Below are 23,198 nucleotides of genomic sequence, written 5' to 3'. Positions count from 1 at the left end.
GCATAAAGTGTAAGCCCCTTCAGGATAAGACCCTGTTTAGCTTCCTCAGTATTGCATGTTGAATTATATTTGTTTTTGAGTGAATAGGGGAGGCACCAAAGATCATTTTTAAGAGAGATGATAATGGGCTCATCGGAACTCAGAGCCAATCCAGAAACCATATACATCACTAAGAAATCAATAGCAGGTAAAAAAGACAGTGTCAGTCCTTCAGGAAGGAGCTTCCACTTTCATACTTTTGGAACCCTGAGCCACTCTGCTGGAGAGGGCCAACCAACCTCAGCCTTCTCAGCCACCCCGGCTAAGATACCAGACACAGGAGTGAAGTCATCTTGGAAGTTCTGGCTCAGTCAAACTCCCACATGAATGCAAGAGTCACCTCAGCTGACACCACATAGAGCAGTAGAGCCAAGCTGTCCTTGCTGAGCTCTGCCCAGGTTGCATAACCAGGGGTTATTATTTTAAGCCAGGGTGTTAGTTCCGTAGCGGGAATTAACTGAAAATATGGATTCTCTTCTTCTGAATTTGGGCCTGATAAGATTATAGGCCATTCTTAGCACTTAATGTTTACTTTGGTTTGGGTATTGTCTGCATGCTTCCTGTGTAATAGCTCTTTTGATAGGTAGTACACAACGTTGTAGAGTAGCTAATTGTCAACTTTAATTTGAAGATAGTAAAAGTGAGAGTCTGAAAAGTTAAGGAACTTGCCCAATGGAAAATCAGCTAGTACCCAGTGCTTCAACATAGGTATTTTGGACTCAAAATCCTGCGCACAGAATGGCTTCATAAAACTCACAGAAAAGACAAATCCATATTTAAAATATTAGTTCAAGACATGTTCTTCAAATCATATTTATGTACTGCTTTGGATTATAATAGCTGAGTTTACTGAGCACTTAAACATGTCAAGGACTTTATATTCATTGTTGTGTTTAGCCTCCTCTTCCCCCTCAACCAAATTCTAGGTACAAACAAGGAATGTGAAGCCCAAGGACTTGAACTAATTTCCCAGACAGAAAACTATTAACTGGAATGGATAGTTATGCCTTGACCTTTAAGTCTCAAATCTGTGACAAACAGGAATTTCATGAGGATATCAAACATACACAAAGCAGTTAAAAATCAAGCCATCTTACATACACCAAGAGACAAAAATATGCATGTTTTCCCCTTATATATTCTTATATATCTATCTTATTTACTAAAGCATTTTATTTGACTCTGAATAGACCATATTTTATGCATTAACTATTGATCATTTTATTCCATCAAATGAAAACTCTAAGGTGTCACCTATTTTTATTAGTTACATTATGTTTTAGACTAAGTTCTGCAACTGATTTTTTTGGTAGTATTTTTAAGAGGTAGGAGGAGAACAATTTGGGAAAATGATAACAAGTGACCATGATCTCATGTTTATATAACTATTTTTGAAAAATTTTCAGTCTGGCCTGAAAGCTTAATTTCAGTCTAATTCTGGGAGGGATGAAGAAAGAGTCCTCAACGAGGAACAAGGGACTGGGCTCCGCTCTGGGCTCTCTCGTTGAGTCATAGCTGTCGGGAACTGGACTTGCATCTGAGTCTAAAAACTGGCCTTTCATTTATAAAACTCAAATGGCAGCACTTTAGTTTTCCAGCCTGTGTGTACATTTCCCCAACCCCTCTCCCAGCACATACTCTCTGGGATGGCCCTGTCGTCCGTTGACAAGTCATGCTTCCAGCATGTTTTCTCTAAGGATTGCATTAAGGGGGCTCTCTGTAAAGCTCTCAGAACAGTGGCTGGCTCAAGGTAAGCACTCATCATGTGTTAGCACCATCATCGTCATCATCATCATCACCATTGACATTTGGGTGCCCTGTTTCATTTTTGTTCCTTTGTCTCCAAGCAGTTGGAGAGAGGGATAATGCAGAAAGAACAAAAGGGAGAAAGAGGAATTAAAGGAAGGAGGGGGATCCCTGGGTGGCACAGCGGTTTGGAGCCTGCCTTTGGCCCAGGGCGCGATCCTGGAAACGCGGGATCAAATCCCACATTGGGTTCCTGGTGCATGGAGCCTGCTTCTCCCTCTGCCTGTGTCTCTGCCTCTCTCTCTCTCTCTGTGACTATCATAAATAAATAAAAATTAAAAAAAAAAAGCTTTAAAAAAATAAATAAAGGAAGGAGGATGGGAGGAACAGAAAATAAAGCAAAGAAATATAAATTGAGTCAAAAGCAAAAGCTTCGGGGCACCTGGGTGGCTCAGATGGTTAAGCATCTGCCTTCAGCTCAGGTCATGATCCCAGGGGCCTGGGAACAAGCTCCACATCCGGCTCCCTACTCTGCCCTCTCCCTCTGCCTGCCACTCCCCCTGCTTGTGCTCTCTCTCTCTCTGTAAAATAAGTAAATAAAATATATATTTTTTAAATGCAATCAATTGCATATTACAATCAGTTGCATATTACATACTAAGCATATTTTGGTTGGGACATTTTTAAGTTCATTTTAAGTTCATTTTTAAGTTCCAGAATGTTTTGAAAGTTTCCCAAAAACCCAAGCATTATCTACAAATAAAAGCCTAATTAATACAAGTTAAAGCAAAATATAGTAGGAATACTCATCCTTAAAGTCATATATTCCAAAATTAGACAAAGTAATATTACACTTAAACAAAAGACATTTGTCTAACAACATTTAGTCTCAATTGCATGGTTAAGAATTAAGAAATAAGAACACATACACACACACACACACACACACACACACACCAAATTGGAAATGCCACAAAACCACATATTGTTTATGCATTTTGCTCAAATAAAATTTTCTCAGATTTTCATTTGTAGACCATTTTCTCATGTTTTAAATTCAGTTTTGCCAAATACAGTTTTCTAGTTTCCCAGCACAATACAAATTAGGAATAGTAAGTGCCAAAGGCATCCCTAAGATTAAAAAAACACTACAAAAAAGCACATGTAATTCTCAACTAATGTATTAGTCTGGGGTCATTCTTTATAATGGCAAATAACCTAAAATAGCATAAGAGGCCACAAGATCTATAATTTTTTTGAGTGGATGTTAAGTACATTTCTTATGCTGATCATTTCACAATATATACAAATATCAAATATTAGCAAATGTGCAATATTGTGTATTCAATACCCAATGTCCCATGTGAGGGGGCATTCTGCAAAATATTGCTTGAATTTAATTGTAGGAAACTGTTTGTACAAATGAAAATAGTTTCTTCATTTGGGCAGAAAATAGAAGTGATGTAATCCAACATATTTCTCTCTTGGTCTTAACTTCTTGGACCAAGTTGAGGAAAAATAATAACAACTTTACTAACTATCCTGCTAACATAATATTCGAAAGGAAAGAATTTGTGAAGTTTATTAGTGACTGAGCATAAGATACTGTATCTTCATGAGTTCTAAGAAGTTCTATTACTTAAAAGCATCTTCCTACATAAAACTTGAATTATTCAGTTTTGTATTTATCTAACTAGCATCTTTCAGATGTTTGTTTACTCAAAAGCAGAGGGATAAAGTGGATGACACTGACATTATTTCTGGGGTACAACATCTAGGAAGATACTTACTTCCCCACCCCCTGCACGGGGCAGACGGTATATTTCAAAGATGGTCAGGTCAACATATATCTCCCATCCCACCTGCCTCCCACCAGAGGTGGGACCAGTGCTCCTCCTCATGTTGAATCCAAGTGGGGACTTGTGATATCTCCTACCAGTGGAGTGTGGCAAAGGTGGTATTCTGTGACTTCTCTAACTAAAGGTGACACCGCTTTTACCTAGCACTCCCTCATGCTCTCTGTCTCTCTTTGGACATATGTCTGGGGACTCCTGGGCCCGCATGTAAAAAGTCTAGCTCCCCTAAAGCTGCCATACTGGAAGGATGATGTGAAGAGTCTAGTTAGACATAGAGAGCTGCTCTGGCTCCCAGCTGATCTAATCTTCCCAGACCAGGCACCAGACATTTGAATGAAGAAGCAGTTGTGATGACACCAGCACCAGCCACTATCCAGCTATGATCTCATGAGTGACCCCAAGCCAGAAGTATAGATCCAAGTAGTTGATACGCTAATTCCTGACACACAGAAACCAGGAGAGAAAATAAACAATTTGGATTGTTTTAAGCCACTGTAGCTTTGGGATGATTGGTTATGCAGCCATAAAAAGCTAATATACAACCACTAAAAAGAAACCAGACATTGTGATCCACAGCTTACCTCATTAATTTCAGTGCCATCTGCATTGTTATATACAATTCGATAACCACTGATCTTTCTTGAAGTTGGGTCCCAGGCTAACCGAGCACTGTTAGAGCCAACATTGGAGATTCTCAGGTTTCTCGGGGGACTTAAGGGCACTTTGCAGTAAGTGAAATAGAAAATAATTAAAATGTTAAATAGCATATATATGTATATAAAAAAGCCAAACAAAAACCCCATCATCTTTGATTTTGAAACTACTTAGACATGAAAAATTTCAACCAGATAACAAAGAAAATTAACAAAGAAAAAACTTCCCTTGTAAAGAATGAATAGTATTAATAAATTATACATGCTTAGAAAGAAATAAGATTTAGGTACATATTGTGTCTTTCTTCTCCTATCAACGCTATTATTACAGCTGCTATAAATAAAAAACCAGGGCACCTGAAATTAAATCGTAGCTATTTCACTCAACTGTTGTATGATCTCTCTTGCTCCTCTCTACGATTTCCCATGTGTAAAGGAAGGTTGATGGCCTCTGTCCACTCCACTCGAGTATCTACTAGGCATTTCCAGCTTAACCTGTGCAAAACTGAACTACTAACTCCTGCCACCTCTTCTAATCTTTTCTCTGAATCTCTCCCTCTGAGCAAATGGAAACTCCATGGAAAGCCAAAATCTTTGAGTTATCCAACACTTAGGGTTTTGAACATATGTCATCTACCCATTGAGGCTTTTCAGGATCATCGTATGTAAAATAATGCTTCTACCCCAATGCTACCTGTCCCTGGTTTATTTCCTATATTGTGCTTTTATTGATCTATTGTCTCTCTTTCTCAATATATTCTAATTTCGGACAATTAGAGATTGATTTTGTTCCCATCTTTATCTCCAATGTAGCAAGTTCTCAATATACATTTGTTGACTCCAAGAGTGTAGGAGTCCTGCCCTGAATAAATGCCCCTGGCTTTGTGAGACCAAGTGAATACATTGCTGTTGCTTTAAAATTATTTAAAGAGAAAAAAATTATTTAAAGAGGCACTGTATTTCTGCAGATTCTTAATATCAATTCCATAGCTTTTTGCACTTCTTCAAAAATCCCCTTCTGAAAAAAAAAATCCCCTTCTGATTCAATAGATTAAAATTTGTCAAGAATCTTTGAGAGTTTCATGAGCCTTTGTAGGTTTATAGTAAAACCAATTGTTAAGGTTTATCGCATGCCCTTATGAGTCTGAGAAGCTCTGGAACTAATCATTATAACTCATGTTATCTCATTAAACCCTTACAATAGGCTGCAAGGAGACTACAATATCCCCATTATATAGGTCATAAAACTGAGGTAACTTGGCCAAGGTCATAGTTAGTAGGAGCAGAAGAGCAGTTAGAGTTTAACCAAGCAATCAATCGATTGATTTGAGAGACCGTGATATAGTGCTGATAAAACCAGCACAGCAAAAACCTAAAAGACAAATGATGACAGTTGTCAGCCACAGCCACAAAGTATGATGCTTCCTCACCCAATTAGTGAAAAGACTAATTATTTTCACTAATTCAATACATATTGATTATTTGGCAATAAAGAGCCTACAGAATTTAGTGACTCTCATAATACTCAAGGGGCTAGAGAGAATGCATAAGAGAGAGAGAGAAACAATATAATTATTTAAGTGTTGTACACACTTAGCTCCAAAATGTTCTGGAGTTCAGTTAAATTTAGCAGTATGGTGGAGCAGTGCCTAGTTTCCATACTGCACAAAAATGCCAGTCCTAGGATCACGTACCCAAGGACATCATTTTTTTAGGAGCATCAGAAGGATGCCTTTTTAAATCAACTAATACATATCCTGCCACTAAATAAAATGCACATTTTCTTAAGTTACAATTAGCTTTTAAGAGGTTTCAACCTAAACCAGAATTTCCTATTTAGAATCCCAACATCTTTTTGGGCTTTTATTCCAGCATTTCCTCTGAATGACTGAACTGCTTACGTGTTGTTTCTTGGCCTGTAACAGGATCACTGGCCTCTTCTCCAAACATGGCATAAACTGTAACTGTGTACTCCGTATTGGGCAACAATCCTCTTAATTCAATATCTGTGTGGGTCTCTCCAATTTTCATCTGAAAAGAACACATGTTATGAGATTGTTGCCAATGTGTGCCATTCATGTTGATCAATGTGCAACTGAGTAAAGGTAAGACTCCATGGAACAAGATTTCATCTCCTCACAACCCCTTATTCAAATGCTTTAGCCATAATCTTTCATTGTCTTGTATCATTTTATATTAGGAACAGATGCCATGGAGCCATATAAAGCTGAATGTACCCATGTGTGCTGTTTGAGGATAACTCTTTACATCTGGACAAGTGGGAATCTGAGCCAGAATAACAGTGTCAAAAATTTAGTCCTCAGAACAGTGTGGGTGGAACTGAGTTAGAAATGTTGTCTAGAAAGAGTACAAAGTCTAGGGCAGCACACTGGGCACAGAGTCAAGTGGGCATCTCTCACCACTGGCTAATTCTAACCAGTCGCTTGACTGGTTGCCCAGTTTTCACTTCAGGCCTAATTGAGCTGGACCAGTTTTGTTGCCCCATTCAACAAAAGGGCCTATGCACTTAGATTGCGAGTTCTTCCCAGGATACAGAAGAGATCAACCCACCTTGACATCCAATGTGGCAATTTGCTTTTTGATTCTGGAATGATTTTTCTGACCCTTGGAGTCAAATAAACTAACCAACATTCTTAGTTGCGTGACAACTGCATGATAGCATGGTTTTATTTTGTTTCGGAAGGAAGAAAAATATCTCCATAATCAGTCTCCAGTCACACAACTGCCAATGTTATTGTCAAATTTGAAATTGTAATTTTGAAATAGCTCAATGTATATATAAAATAAATGTAAAGAATTTAATTCACCTTGATGCACCCACCACTCAAATTCAATAAATATGAACATTTTGTCATAATAACTTCCAGTCATATTTTAAAAGAACTAATATATTTATTTATTTTTTAATAATAAATTTATTTTTTATTGGTGTTCAATTTGCCAACATACAGAATAACACCCAGTGCTCATCCCGTCAAGTGCCCCCCTCAGTGCCTGTCACCCACTTAGATAAAACAGAAGCTCTTTCTCATACTTTCTGTTCACTATCTCTATCCTAATATTGAGGTGTACCTTATTAATCCAGTTCTTTACTTCTACTTTGTATATAGCTGTAATAATATATAGTTCTGTATGTTTAACAATATATAAACGGAATCTTATCAACATAATTTTTGCAACTTTTTTTCTGTCAATACTATGTTTCAAGATTTATTCATGTTGATACACAGGGATAGAGGTGACATTATTAGTCCCCTTATGGTATTCTTTTGTAGAAATATTCTGCTCTTTTCCATCCTTCTGTTGATGCACATGTCAATCAGTCATTCCCAAAAAGCCGTGCAGGAGGTTTCCTTATGATACATTCCTTAAAAAATTATACATATCTTCAACTTGATGATAGATTTCAAATTATTTTCCAAGGCAGCTGTACCAATTTACATGTCAATTTACATGAATAATTCTGTTTCCCATATGCTCACTAATATGCAGTTATTAGTAAACTTTAAAAACGTTTTGCTAATCTACTGGGTGTGAACTGGTATTCCTTTCTTTCTTATCTTTCTCCTTATTGGTGAAGTTGATCTTCTTTCTAGCATCATTTGCTAAGTATCCCTTCTGCCAAAATAATTCAGATCAACATTATATCCAAATGAACTAAAGCTGTCTAAACCTTAGAAATAAAACACACACACACACACACACACACACACACACACAATCACCAATGCTCTGCTCCTGATACTCAGATTCACCATACTTTTGGCCCTAAACATTTCTGTCACCAGAAGCAATGTTAAAGAAAATGGTTAAACAATATTAAAGGGGATCCTGGGTGGCGCAGCAGTTTGGCGCCTGCCTTTGGCCCAGGGCGCAATCCTGGAGACCGGGGATCGAATCCCATGTCGGGCTCCTGGTGCATGGAGCCTGCTTCTCCCTCTGCCCTGTGTCTCTGCCTCATTCTCTCTCTCTCTCTGTGACTATCACAAATAAATAAAAAATTAAAATAAATAAATAAATAAATAAATAAACAATATTAAAGATTTGAGTTCTAAACTCCCTCTCTTGACCACTCTATCTGCCTACTCAAACACTCCCAAGTGTTACAGACATTTCCTCATCATTCATTGAATATCTACATTATAGTAATTGTTCCCCATAAATTAAAAACAAAGACTAAAATAAATCATTTGAAAGTCAAAGATTCATTCATTAAATGTAAAAAATATCCATGCATTTTTCTACTTCTCATATTCGTAAAAGAAAAAGTTTCTTAAGTATGGGGAAAATAGCCATTTGTGAATCGCATACAGCAATATAAATTATAACAAATTTCTCTAGGATCATTTGCTAATACTCCTTATAAGCCTTAATAATTTGCATGCCTTTGAAAAAACAGACTCCACTTCTAGGAATTTATCCTAAAGAAATAATCTGACAACCTTATAAAGTCATATGTTAAGAATGATCACAAAAGCATATTTATACAACACTATCCTAATGTCTAATAACGTGAAATTAATTGATCCTGACCTAGTACAAAGCAACAATGTGATACTATAACACCCATTTAAAACAATCATATAAAACATTATTTAATGGTATGGAAAGATGTTCATAATAAACAAAATGAGAACAAAAGACTACAAAATCATTCCCATTTGTTGTGTTAAAAAATCATTAAAAAGGACTTAATTAAGTGTTAATAAGAGGTATTTCTAGGTGGGGGGATTACAAGTAATTTTCCTCCTTTTACTAATGTGAATTTTCTAAATTTTATACATTAAACTTTAATAATTAAAAAACCTTATTTTCAGGGAGTCAACGATTCTAGGACTCTAGTAGGCAGCAGATACTTACCTCTTTTTCATCCCCAGCCAGACCCTCTGTGAGAGGAGCATAGAGAATCAGGTATCCTGATGCTCCAGGCACTGCATTCCATTTTGCCCTCAGACTGTTCTCAGTTACATCGTACAGTTCAAGGTTGGAAACCATGGGTAAAGCAACTGCAAGAGATTTTTTTTAAATGTTCACCCATCTATCAATATGCTGTCTATTTCAAAGTATCTACGTGTTACTATTTACTAAGCAAACATAGCTTACTTTTCAGATAATATTCGTCCTGAAATAGGTTCACACAGTCATGCAAACCCCTTCTGAGAGGGTAAACATAAAGAATGCTTAAAAACAGGAACAACATCTTCTAGTTACTTATATTCTACTACAACGATGGGCACATTTCTCTGGGAACCAGTCAAGAACAAGGTGACTACTCAGACTACTGTTTTATGCCCATTGCCAAGCATAGTGTCTGATATGAAGCAGCTATTAAAAACAGTCATTGCGTCACTTAAAGACAGAATGGGTGGCCAGATGAACAAATTCATGAGTCAATATATACTCATCAATGCAATCAGAGACAGTGAGGAGATGTGAATGAGTCAGTGGTTAAATTAGTTCATAATACACATTCACTAAATATTTGTTTATTAAATTGATACATGTATTTTGCACCCTTCACCATCAAGATTGCTCTCTCCTAAACAAAGCAGAGTTTTATAATGTCCCTCTCAATAGCATCTGCAAACTGTAACTGCAGCATGCGTCAGTACTGCATAGAATACCACAACTATTTCCTATGAATTGGATTCAGGATGGCCATCAATACAACCTGAGCAGAATTCCCGTTTAAGAAAGGCCACCTAAGCAATGCTGTACAAGGTCAGATGTGGGGTAGAATTCAATACATACGTGTGGTTTCGGTTCCCCGTAGGCCTTCACTAGCCGTGTGAGCGTATATTGCGAAGACTGCTATCTGATATTCAGTTAAAGACATTAAGCTTTTCAACACCGTGGAAGATACACTTCCATCCACCACCACCTGATTAAAGAACAGTTCGAGGAATGAGAGTGTGGAATATCTCACATGCAGAATTGAAACCAAAAAGCAAAACATTTCTAGCAAGAACATGTCATTAAATATTTTATTTGTGCCACATCCTCTTTTCCACTGTGGCAGTCAATTCTCCTTGAATTCCTCCATGAAGTGATATACATTTTATGGAATATGTCCAAAAGTCCCTTATTAATTCATATCTAATGGAGTGTGTCTTTCTCAGGCTAATTGTTATCTTAAACACCTCCATTTAAAACAGTTGACATGTGATATTTTTCCATGGGGCTTTGGGAAGCATTTAAAGAGCTTATTAGGCATGAAAAAGATAGAACCACTGGAAGCACTCAAGACTTCTTTTTTAGTCGAGATGATTTAAATATCCCTGATCTACTGCTTCTCTAACACACACACACACACACACACACACACACACACCAACCTAAAAATCTTGTCATAATAAATAAGAATATTATGAAACATGCTGAGGTCAATCAAAGGTTAGAACAACAAAAGATTTTCACTTCAAGAAAAGGGGGGGAGGGAGTTCATCACATTTTAACATATTCCTTGGGATTACTCTGTCAGAGATAGGAAATGGGAAAGATCCAATCATCTGGCAATAGGTGTTCTCTCCTGTGATGGCCAAACCATGAAAAAGGCCAGCGACAGATACTTTATTATGGCTTCTCTATTGCACTCGTCTCGATAAGTGTCCAGGAAATCCCAAACCTTGGAGGACTATATGACCACATAATTTGGAACACACAGACTTCATTAAGGCAGAAAATCCAGACCACTTCCAAAATAGAAAGAATACATGAATAGCAAAAAAGAGTTCTGGCCATATAATTAACTACTGATTCCTTCTACTTTAGAACTTGTTAATTTTAAAAAGGAAAAAAAGTGAAAATAAGTTATGTAAGAAATGAACACATGACCAGTTCTGAGGGTTATTTGATAGAGGTGGGAGGAGAAAGTATAAATGCCATACCAGAGAGATGGGAGAACAAAGTAAACACTTGGAAATGTATTTCAGTCCAATGAATTTTAAATGTTTGTGACAGAATAATCTCCTTATATATGCATTTCTGTCTTGTCTTCACTACTGTGGAAGACTTGAAAGAATGAAAATAATGGTTTGAAAATATCGTCTCCTTATTACCTCGTCTGGTTTTCCACCCCTGGCAGGATAATACACGACTCTGTATTTTTCCACTTTTCCTGGGGCATGAGTCCAGTTAACCATAAAGCTTCTGGCAGTGACTTCAGAAGTAATCAGCTCTGTAGGCGGCCCAATGGTGGCAAGAGCTGAGGCTAAAGTAGAGAAACACATAAAGTGAACCTCTTTCCCAAAGTTACTTCTCATGAGCCTAAGATACTCCATTAGTCAGACATGACTATTGACCTCGTGCTCCCTCTGAGATTTCATCTCTAGACAAGTTGACTCAATTATTGACGCCTGCATTTGTTCATTGAAACACTTAAGTGCCTATTATGTACCAATCACTATGCTGGGTTCTGAGGATACAAACTTAAATAAGAGTCCTTGACTCTAAGAAACTTTCTTAAAGACATTGTCATAGGATAATTTTTAAAAAGCATAGAAACACAACAATGGTTGACCATGTGTGTATCTAAGGGTACTCTCCTGAGCTCTTTAGAAGTATTATTTTAATTCTCAATAGTTATTATTATTGTTTCCATTCTGTAGATAAGAAAAACCAAGGCACAATGAAGTTAAATAACGTGACCAAGTTTCACGATTAGTAAGTATCAGAGCTGAGATTGATAATTGAGTTTTGGACATAAGAGCCTGTGTTTTTAAGCATCAGGGATACAGACTCTTTATGGAAGCCTTCAGTTCAACAAATGGCCAGTATCTAGAAGTAAAAGGAGAAGAAAAGGTAACTAACATAACATATATTGAATGTTCCCTATAAGCTAGACACTATGTAAACACTTTGTTTGTGTTACATACATGTTAAAACAAATGACTCTATAAAAGATTTGGGGCATGTAGAGTTCAAAGTCCTTGAACTTTAGGATTTCTTACCCTCTAGAGACTTACCCAAAGGGACTTTAGTAACCATATTAATGAGAAAAAAAAATATGTATTGAACACAACTATAACCAGGAACTATATTATATGCTCTATCAAAAACCACAGGTATAGAGTTTTTTTGTGGGAAAAATTGGTCTCTAAAATAGTCTCATTAAGAAGCTCAGAGAAATGTATTCAAGAAACTATTGCTTGGCTGTCCAACCTATCCCAAGAGATCTGGTCCAGAGAAAGAGGAATGATGGAAGAGATGTAGCCAAATAGAATCATTCCACACCCTGAACACAATGAAGGCAAGAAATAAAACCAAATTCTCAAAGGAGGATCCTGATATTACCTTCTCAGTTCATATCCCTATAAGCCAGATATAACCTCTAGATCAATGATATCATAACAGACAAAGGTTAAAAAGTACATGATGGTTGTGCTTCATCATGGAAGCACAGGAAGATAGGACTGATGTACTTTCCCTATTATTTCTGCTAAGTACAACTAAAAATTCTGGAAATTATGTAATAAGACAAGCATAAGAAGACACTAAAAGAGAGAAGAAAGTGTGTGGGTAAGAGATTGCAGAACCCAAGGAATGATATAGTGATGGGTCCCCAGAGTTTTCCTTTTACCTCATATGTCCTAGACATGGAGTTAAAGAATCTAACTACCTAGAAATACCAATAGATACAGACAAAAAAAAGCCCCAACAAAGCCTGCTCTCTCTAGCCAAAGGACAAGGAAAGGGCCAGCCTGCCAAGATAGAACAATTTTAGGCAATAACTGCTCTACTCTAGACAAATAGCACACAAAAACCTGTGGCCCCACCTCTATTCATGTCAGCAAAGGCCAAGTGGGGAGTCAACACTCTCAACTTTCTTGGCTGTAATGGCATGTCCCAGCATTCAGCCCTTCCCAGCCCACAGCCAGAGTAGTGTAAGAAAAGACTAAGTAGGGAAGAGAGATAATCATCCCTGACAGATGGTAACAAATCTTTCTACCACATCCCTATCTGTGATACAAGTGGAGACCATAAGGAGAGCTTGGACATCCAACCCCACCTACTAGTACTAAAGCACCACTCCCCTTCCTCTTTGGGATGTTGTTGGAGGAGATCTAGTGATGGGTTAGTACTTAAAGAAATAATGACTGAAATTTTTCCAAATTTGGCAAAAACTATAAATTACAGATTCAAGGAAATGAGTAAATGGTCCCGGATAGAGCCACAGAAACTCACACCAAGGCATATCATAGTCAAACTTTTGAAAACCAAACACAAAAGAAAAATCTTGAAAGCTATGTGGAACAAATGACACCTTAACTATAGTGGAAGGAAATTCTAATCACAGCAGATTTATCATCAGAAATCATGTAGGGCAGAAGAAATTGGCACATTTTTCAAGCATTAAAAGAGCTGCCAACCCCGAACTCTATATCTAGCACAAATATCTTTCAAGAACGAAGGGAAAATCAACACATTCTCAGATGAAATAAAATTAATAATTAAAAGAATTTTCCACCAGCAGACCTATACTAAAAGAATGACTAAAGGAAGTTCTTTAAACAGAAAGAAAATAATGAAAAACCAGAAGCCTAGGGCCACAGAAAGGAAGAAAGAATGAGGACACAAAAATATGGATTAATACATTTTACTTCTCCTTTTGAGTTCTCTAAATTATGTTTTATGATTGAAGAATTATAATACTTTCAGATGTGTTTCTGAATATATAGAGGGGGTATTTAAGCCAACTATATTATACACAAATATGATAAGGGGACGTGAAGGGAGGTAAGGTTTTTACACTTCACTCAAACTGCTAAGTGTCAATAGCAGCAGACTGGAATGAGTTATATGACTATATAATATTATACTTACAACAACCACCAACAAAGCTATACAAAAAGATTCCAGAAAAAAAACACTATGAATAAATAAAAATAAAATTATAAAAACTGTAAGTAACCCACAGGGAAAGAAAATAAGGAACACAGAGAAATGAAAATCAGAGAGAACAGCAAGGGGAAAAAACCAACAATAAACTAAATATTAGGCTTAAGCCCCATCATGTCTATTATTACATTAAATGGAAATGGCCCAAAATACCAATTAAAAGAAGGATATTAGCCGAGTGGATTACAACATATGACCAATTATATGTTGTCTATCTAAAATCCACTTCAAATATGATATAGGTTGGTTGAGCATAAATGGATTTAAAAAGTTATATCATATAAACATTAATCGAAAGGAACTAGAAATGGCTATACTAGTATCAGATAAAGTAAACCTCAGAACAAATAAAATTAGTAAAGATATAGAGGGACATTACATAATAATAAGTAGCTAATCCATCAAGAAAACATAGTATTCTAAATGTGTGTGCACCAAAAAGCTGCAAAATATATAAACTAAAAACTGATAGAACTGAAAGAAGAAATAGACAAGTCCACCTTTATAGATGGAGACTTCAATATCTCTCTCTCTCAACTATTGATAAGATGGTGGACAGAAAAATTAGCAATGATATAGAACTCAACAAGACCATCAACCAACCATCCAGTCAAAATTTATAGAACATTGCACATGACAATAGCAGAATATATGTCCTTTTCAAGCACCCACAGAGTATATAGCAAGATAAACCATATCCTAGGCCATAAAACAAACCTCAGAAAATTTAAAACAATAAAAATTACACAGAGTGTGTTCTCTAATGACAGTGAAATCAATTATCATTTAGAAACCAATCACAAGGGATCCCTGGGTGGCGCAGCGGTTTGGCGCCTGCCTTTGGCCCAGGGCACGATCCTGGAGACCCGGGATCGAATCCCACGTCGGGCTCCCAGTGCATGAAGCCTGCTTCTCCCTCTGCCTGTGTCTCTGCCTCTCTCTCTCTCTGTGTGACTATCATAAATAAATAAATAATTTTAAAAAAAAGAAACCAATCACAAAAAGGTAACAGAAAAACACCCAAACACCCTGAAACTATAAACAACCATTTCCAAATAATCAATGGGTCAAGTAAGACAGGTCAAAGAAGATAAAAAAATATTTTGAAATGAATGAAAATGAAAATACAACATATCAAAATTTGTAGAGCACTGCTAGAGCAGTGTTGACAAGGAAAATTATAGCATTTTTAGTAATTACATTAGACAAAGCAGAAACATGGCAAATCCATAATCTAAGTTCTCATCTCAACAATCTAGAAAAGCATGAGCAAGAAAAACTCAAAACCAGTAAAAGAAAGAAAATAAGAAAAATAAGTGAAGAAATCAATGAAATCAAAAACAGAGTAAAAATAGAGAAAAATCTATGAAACCAAGAGCCAGCTCTTTGAAAAGTTTTTTTTTTCCCTAATGAACAAAGCTCTAGCAAGCCTGAGAGAGAAAAAAAAAAGAGAGAGAGAGAGAGAGAGAGAGAAGACAATAATTACCAACATCAGGGAAAAAAACCCACAGACTATCACTAGAGACCCCGCAGACATCAAATGAATAATAAGGGAATACTCTGAATAACTCCACACATATATTCTACAAATTCTATGGAAGGAACCAATTCTTTGAAAAGCAGAGAGTCTCCCCCATAAGATGGGGTAGAAGGCAAAGATGTTTATTCTTATCATCACTCTTACTCAACATAGTATGGGAAATTTTAGCCAGTAAAAAGGCAAGAAAATAAAAAGCACAGAGATCAAAAGCAAAGAAATAAAACTATCTATTTGCAAAGGATATGATTTATTTCCTATGTAGAAAAATCCCTGAAAATCTAAAGGGAAAATTCTTGATTAATTAGCAAATTCAGATAATAAGGTTATTGGATACAAAATAAACATACAAAAATGTAATTGTATCCATATATACTTGCAATGATCATGTGGACACCAAAATAAAAAATAAAATATAACTAAAATTTCTCAAAAGAAATTAAATACTGAGATGTATACAGAATAAAACCTGTATAGAACTTGTATCCTGAAAACTACAAAATGCTGATGAAGAAATCAAAGGATATCTAAACAAATGGAGAAATTTACCATGTTTGAGGACTGGATTCTCCACTCAGTAGTGATTAACAAAAGTCCAACAAGATATTTTGTAGAATAAAGATTTTTCTAACATTTGTATGGAAAGGTAAAGAAAGTGAAATGCTGAATGGAGGGATCCCTGGGTGGCGCAGCGGTTTGGCGCCTGCCTTTAGCCCAGGGCGCAATCCTGGAGACCCGGGATTGAATCCCATGTCGGGCTCCCGGTGCATGGAGCCTGCTTCTCCCTCTGCCTGGGTCTCTGCCTCTCTTTCTTTCTGTGTGTGACTATCATAAATAAATAAAAATTTAAAAAAAATACTGAATGGAATTTTCAAACAATAATCAAGTGGGAGAATTCAGTCTATCGGATCTCAAGACTTATATAGCTACAGCAAATCAAAATTGTATAATATTGAAAGAGGGTTAGACTCATAGACCCAAAAGAACAGAATAAAGAATCCAGATATAAACCAACAAAAATTTGCCCAACTAATATTTAACAAGGTGCAAAGCAATTCAATGGCAGAAATGGAGCATTTACAGGAAGTAGTATGCTGATAGGCAAAAAAAGAAAGAAGAAAAGAAAAAAGAAAGAAAGAAAGAAAGAAAGAAAGAAAGAAAGAAAGAAAGAAAAAACAGGCCTTGAACTAAACTTAAAATCTTTTACAAAACGTTAACCTAGGTCATGGACTTAATGTAAAACATTTTAGAATAAAACTACAAAAGAAAATTTTTAACATTTATGGCCAAATAATCCTTCAACTTGATACTAAAAGCAATAACCATATAATGAAAAACTGATAAATCGGACCTCATTTAAAACTTTTGCTCTTCAAAAGACCTTGTTAAAAAGATGAGCAGATAGGCTACAGGTTGGGGGAAAATAGTAACAATCCATATATCTAACAAAGGATTTGTAGCTAGAATATAAATGAATTGTCCAAACTCAATGGTTAAAAACTTAACACATGCACACCCAACTAACTAATTAGAAAATGGGCAAAAGACATGAACAGCCAAAGAGCAAATGCATATGTGAAATAAGCATGCAAAAAAATGTCCAATTTCATTAGCCATTAGGGAAATGCACATTAAACTGACAATGAGATAGGATTACATACTTATCAGAATGCCTAAAATAAAACGTGTTAACAACAACACATATTGGTGACAATGCACAGAAACATAAGCACTCATATATTGCTGGTGGGAATGCAGAATGCTGCAGCCACCCTGGTAAACAGGGTGCAGTTTCTTAACACTAAGCTAAACTAAGTGTGCTACTACAATATGATGCAGCAATTGCAGCCTGGGCATTATCCCAGAGAAATGAAAACTTATATTTACACCAGAACCTACATCAACATTCATAGCAGATTTGTTTGTAACAGCCAAAAATGGAAACGACCCAGATGTCTTTCTTCCTTTTTAAAAAATAATTGTATTTTATTTAAAATTAATTAATTAACATAGAGTGTATTATTAGTTTCAGAAGTTGAGTTCAGCGATTCATGAGCTGCATATCACACCCAGTGCTCATTCTGTCACATGCCCTCCTTCAAGCCTGTTACCCAGGTACCCCATCCCCGTACTCACCTCCCCTCTAGTAACTCTGTTTGTTTCCTAGAGTTAAAAGTCTCTTATGGTTTGTCACTCTCTCTGATTTCATCTTATTTCATTTTTCCCTTCCTCCTCCTATGTCATCTGTTCTGTTTCCTAAATTCCACATATGAATGAAATCATATGGTATTTGTCTTTCTCTGATTGACTTCCAATCTGTTCATGGTTAAACAGAATGGTTCATCCATACCATGGAATATGACACAGCCATAAAAAGGAAAGAGCTACTGATACATGCAACAAGTAGGATGAATGGCCAGGGAATTATCCTGAATGAAAAAAAAAAAAACTAGTCCCCAGATATTACATACTGCATAATTCCATTTATACAATATTTTCAAAATGAAAAAATATTTAGAGATGGAGCACCAATCAGTGGTTGTCTGGGGTAAGGGAGAGGTTGTGGATAGAGATGAGTGAATTGGCCATAAAAGGACAACAGGAATGATCCCCATGGTGATGGAAGTGTTCTGTATTGTGGCTACCAAATCCAGTATCCTGCCTGCGATACTGTACTGTAGTTTTGGAAGTATGTTACCATTAAGGGGAACTGGCAAAGTGGACACGATCTCTCTTTACATTTTTCTTAAAATTTTATGTGCCTGTACAATTACTTCAAAATCCAAAGTTTAGTTAAAAAAAAAAAAAAAACATGATGGTCTAAATGTAACACTATGGAGAAAATTATGTAGTAGTTAAACTATTCCTCCCCCATGGGATGTCAGTATATTCCCTTTCTAGTCTGATGATTCATGTCTTAGGGGAATAAGGATTCTATTTAGAAAGTCAGCATGAAAAATGATGAGAATTTTCATAATCCACGATAGACTTTTGAAGAGTAATATCCACATGCACAGAATGACCGCCTTCTGTTCCTCGCTTTACCTTTGATCTCTCTGTCTTGTTCTTCCACCCGGGAGCAGACAGTCCTGGTCAGGCTCTCCACTACTGTGTGCATCAGGTCAAATTCGGCGACATTGTACACATGAGTGCTGTCTGGTTCAGAGGCGATCTCCCGCAGCTCATTCTCATCCGCGTTTTTCACCCCTTACATTGAGGACAACAGGGAGGGTTGTCACACTCATGCCCCATTTGAAAAACCAACCTCCATGAGCCTGTCCAGAGCCCATCAGTACCCCCTGCCATCGAAGCATCTGCTTCTTTCAAGAGGTGCATCTCATGTCAGTTTTGTAAAATTCACCTTCAGAATCATTTTTAAATGATTACATCCTAACTTAGGTGTATCTTAACAGATAATGTGTTAATGAAACTAACTTCTGGGGCACCTGGGTGGCTCCATGGTTGAGCGTCTGCCTTTGGCTCAGGTCATGATCCCAGGGTTCTGGGATCAAGCACCATATCAGGCTCCCCACAGGGAATCTGCTTCTCCCTCTACCTATGTCTCTGCCTCTCTGTGTGTCTCTCATGAATAAATAAATAAATAATCTTAAAAAAAACACCAACTTCTGTCTTGGATGAATATTGCAGAGGCAATAATAATTAAACCAGCATTCTAAACTAACAAAACCTTTGGTTTAAAGTTCTATAAAATAATTTTACTTAAATTAAGAGTAACTGTAGAATAAAAATTAAATATATATATTTTTTAATATTTACAGTACCATTATATAGCATTAAAGGAAAGCTTGGGAAAAAAATCTTTAACATATTCAAGTACAACTGGCTGACTAGTAACCACTGCAATTTTGCTAATGCAAATAGGGAAGCTCTGCTTCTTCCACAATATTTGTAGAATTCCATTGCTACAAGTCAAGCACAATTCTGGGTGTTTGGAATGTAGCAGGAAACAGAGTGAGACACAAAACCTTCAGCTCCGCACAACTTTTCCAGTCTGTCTTAGCAGTAGATGCTAACACTTACAGGGTACCTGCTATGCCCCAGGAACTGCAATGGTTTAGGTGTATAAATGCATTCAATCCTAACAATCAACCCTATGAGTCTGGCACTATTGTTTCCCCCCAGTATATGAATCAGTAAACTGTTGCACAGAGAAGTTAATTAACTTGCTCAAGGGAACACAGCAGTAGGTGTATAGCTGGAGTTCCCACCAGGTAATCTAGATCCAAAGTCATATCCTCTTAACTACTATAACACACCCCTTCTCAGAAGATCAACCATTAAAACAAGTAAGAGAAATTTTAAATAGAAAAGGAAGGCATGGGGTTGGGTTTTATGGGTGTAGAGGTAGATTTCTCTTCCCCAGGGTTTAGCAAACAAGGAGCCTTTCTTTATAAATCCATCATTGCAATCATCTAAGGGTATTTTTTTAAGGTACTATGGAAGCAAGGAAGGGAGATTACCTAGGGTAACATGAATGACTTCTCAGATGCCTGGCTGTGCCATTTAATTTATCTTCCAACTTTGACATATTAAGTGACAAAGTGTTGGCTGTCTCTGAACTATGTGCTTTAGAGGGTTATAAGATAATAAATACTAATGATTTCCAGGTAATTTCCAAAGAAAAAGTCCAAATTACATCTGTATGAGTTCACACAAAGTTTTGTTTCAAAACTCATCCATTTATTATCAACAAGACCACAGAATGGAAACTAAACACATAAATTAATCCCATTAGTTTGTCGTCTATAAAGATTCCCCTTGGTGACGCCTGGTGGCTCAGTGGTTAATCCTGGGTCCTGGGATGGAGCCCTACAAGGGGCCCCCTGCTCAGCAGGGAGGCTGCTTCTCTCTCTCCCTTTGACTACTGCTCCTCCTGCTTGTGCTCTCTCTTTCTCTCTGTCAAATGAATAAATAAAATCTTTAAAAAGATTGCCTCTGATGGACAAAAGGATAGTATAGTAAAAAAAAAAAAATTGATTAATTTCTCTGATGTTTCCTGCCTGAAGGATTTCAACAAAAGCTTCTAAAATATACAGCTGGATCTGTGTGCACAGGAACAAAATAACACTGAGTACTTAAAGAGACAAGCAGTTTAATGTCAATAATGCTTTTGATGACTTTTAGGTAAAATCAACAAGTTTGCATTCATATAAGAATATACTGGGGAAAAAAAAACCCTACCACCATCGCCAATGACAAAAAGTATATTCTAGGGGAGCTAGTCCCAAATCTCTACTATCTCTCTCTCTCATCTTTCCAAACTGAATCGTTTGTTGCAAACAGCTTGGGAAAGGGAAGAAGAGGTCATGATGACTTGGAAGGAATTTGTTCTGTAAGGATTTTGCCTTGCTCATCTTCGTGTCCCAGCACCCACCACAATGCCCGGCACACAGCATTTAAGCACAAACATCTTGAATGCAGCACTCTATAAACTATATTTCCAATAGAAAATCTAGGAATGGGTCAGATGAACTGTTTCTTGTTTGGGGATTTTGTTTTGTTTTATTTTGGTTTGTTTTGGTTGGTCTCTACTAAGTAAAAGACCTTCCTGCTGCCAAAGAAACTGTAAATATTTTCATCAAGAGCGAAGTTGCATCATCTAAATGGTTTGCAGTTATCCTGAATGTGTGCCACATGTCTCCTTTTCCACAAGGGTGATACCTTATAGAGAGTTAGTTTCAAAGAAATAATATTGCATAGCTAGAACTTTATGCTTTCCAAATAGCTGCAGGACCTTAATCCCTTGAAAACAATAAACTGGTTTCTCCTCTATACTACCAGAGAAGAGATTGCTATAATGTGATACTAAAGAGAAAGTCCTGGGGTGCCTGGGTGGCTTAGTTGGTTATGCATCCACCTCGTGGTTTCAGCTCAGCTCATGATTTCAGGGTCTTGAAATCAAGTCTGGGTCAGGCTCTGAGCTCAGCAGGGAGTTCGCTTGAGATTCTCTCCCTCACCCTCTGCCCTACTCTTCTATGTGTGTGCACACTCTCTCTCTCTCACACAATCTTTCAAATAAATAAATAAATCTTTCTTTAAAAGAGAGAAAGTCCTTACTAATTAAAAGCTAACAAACATGACCTAACCTTTGCATGCTACTTTATGCTTTTCACAGTACTTTATGGATGGCATCTCATCCAGAGATTCTCATGCTATGGGGTACATGAAAGTTACCACCGCTTCAATCTTAAATGTAATGATGTTGGGCTCAGAGCACAAGACTGGCTACCACTAGAGCCAGGACTACAAACTATTCAGGTCTCCTGGCTTTCAATGAAGTGTACTTTGCACTATATATTGTTTTAAGTGGTTGTGTGTCTGTGCCCATTGTTGAAATAGGACCACAAAAAGTACATACCTATAGCAAACAGTTCTACACCAGATTCACGAAGGTTTCTAGATGGTGGAATTATATCATCTTGGGACTTTCCATCTGTGATTAAAATGCCAATTTTGGATACTCCAGTCCTTGCTCCTGCTTCTGGTTTAAAGCTATTTTCAAAAATGTAGTTCAAAGCAAGACCTGGGGGAAAACAGGAGAAAATAAAACAAACCAACCACCTCTAATAAAAAGCTTTCCAATTCTGAAAAATGTAACCACAAGATGAGTAACTTATTGAGCTAAAAGTTTTTCAAAAGATATGAACTTTCATCTTCATTTTTACAATGACCTTTTTCTCAACAGACCTGATGAAAACCTAAAATCCACCAGAATACAGATAACATAAATAACTGAATAGTCCATCATTTCAGAAGCTAGCATTTATAAAGAACATTAAATTCATCGCCAATAGATGTTTACAGAATTAAGTACAAGAAAACCTAAACCTTTATAATTTAGGATAAAGCAGGAATACCCACACAGAAGCAACAATCCTAAATATTAACAAAACCTTGTTTATGATGGTCTAAAGAACCAAATTCTCTTTCTTTTTTTAGGGATAGTGGAGGCAGATCCAAAATGATCACTGAATTCCTGCCTTTTGAGTGTGACACTTTTCATTCAGAAAAAAATAATACATGCTGCAATACTGTTATAAGATTTGTGTTTAATAAAGTTTCCTGCTTTTAACAAAAAGATTATGCCTCAAACTGGCAAAGCAATTATCAAGATTTCAATGGCTTACTTAAAAGTCAATGATAGCATCACTACTCTCTAAAATGAGTATCTACATTGTGCACCCATAGAAGAAAATACCAGGTACTAAGGTTAAAACCTGTGACAACCCCTTGTGGCTGGAATAATTATAATCTAGATATTCTTATATTCCTTGTTTATCAAAAAATGGGTGAGCCAGGGATGCACAAATATTTTCATGACACTACTGCTTGTAGAATAAGGCAAAGAAAATACCTTCCTTGAAAGTAAATAAGGTAAAAATTTGTTTTCACTTAAAATGATGGGATGGCTAGAAGCCCTGGGTGGCT

General features: G+C 36.7%; 1 protein-coding gene across 4 annotated transcripts in view; it reads right to left on the bottom strand.

Annotated features, from left to right (window-relative positions):
* Positions 1 to 23,198, bottom strand: part of COL14A1 (collagen type XIV alpha 1 chain) — a 218,122-nt gene that overhangs the window by 132,947 nt on the left and 61,977 nt on the right. For all 4 annotated transcript variants that reach the window (XM_038555416.1, XM_038555415.1, XM_038555414.1 and 1 more), the window contains exons 8-14: positions 22,129 to 22,293; positions 18,795 to 18,956; positions 11,374 to 11,525; positions 10,067 to 10,196; positions 9,176 to 9,321; positions 6,196 to 6,325; positions 4,223 to 4,362 (exon numbers count right to left, since the gene is read on the bottom strand). In XM_038555416.1, the coding sequence (XP_038411344.1) occupies positions 4,223 to 4,362; positions 6,196 to 6,325; positions 9,176 to 9,321; positions 10,067 to 10,196; positions 11,374 to 11,525; positions 18,795 to 18,956; positions 22,129 to 22,293 (1,025 nt within the window). The remainder of the gene's footprint in view (positions 1 to 4,222; positions 4,363 to 6,195; positions 6,326 to 9,175; positions 9,322 to 10,066; positions 10,197 to 11,373; positions 11,526 to 18,794; positions 18,957 to 22,128; positions 22,294 to 23,198) is intronic.

The sequence above is a fragment of the Canis lupus genome, chromosome 13 (assembly GCF_011100685.1).
Source record: "Canis lupus familiaris isolate Mischka breed German Shepherd chromosome 13, alternate assembly UU_Cfam_GSD_1.0, whole genome shotgun sequence".
NCBI classification, from domain to species: Eukaryota; Metazoa; Chordata; class Mammalia; order Carnivora; family Canidae; genus Canis; species Canis lupus.
The sequence above is the reverse complement of the archived record's forward strand: the minus strand, read 5'-3'. Positions and strand labels throughout refer to the sequence as shown.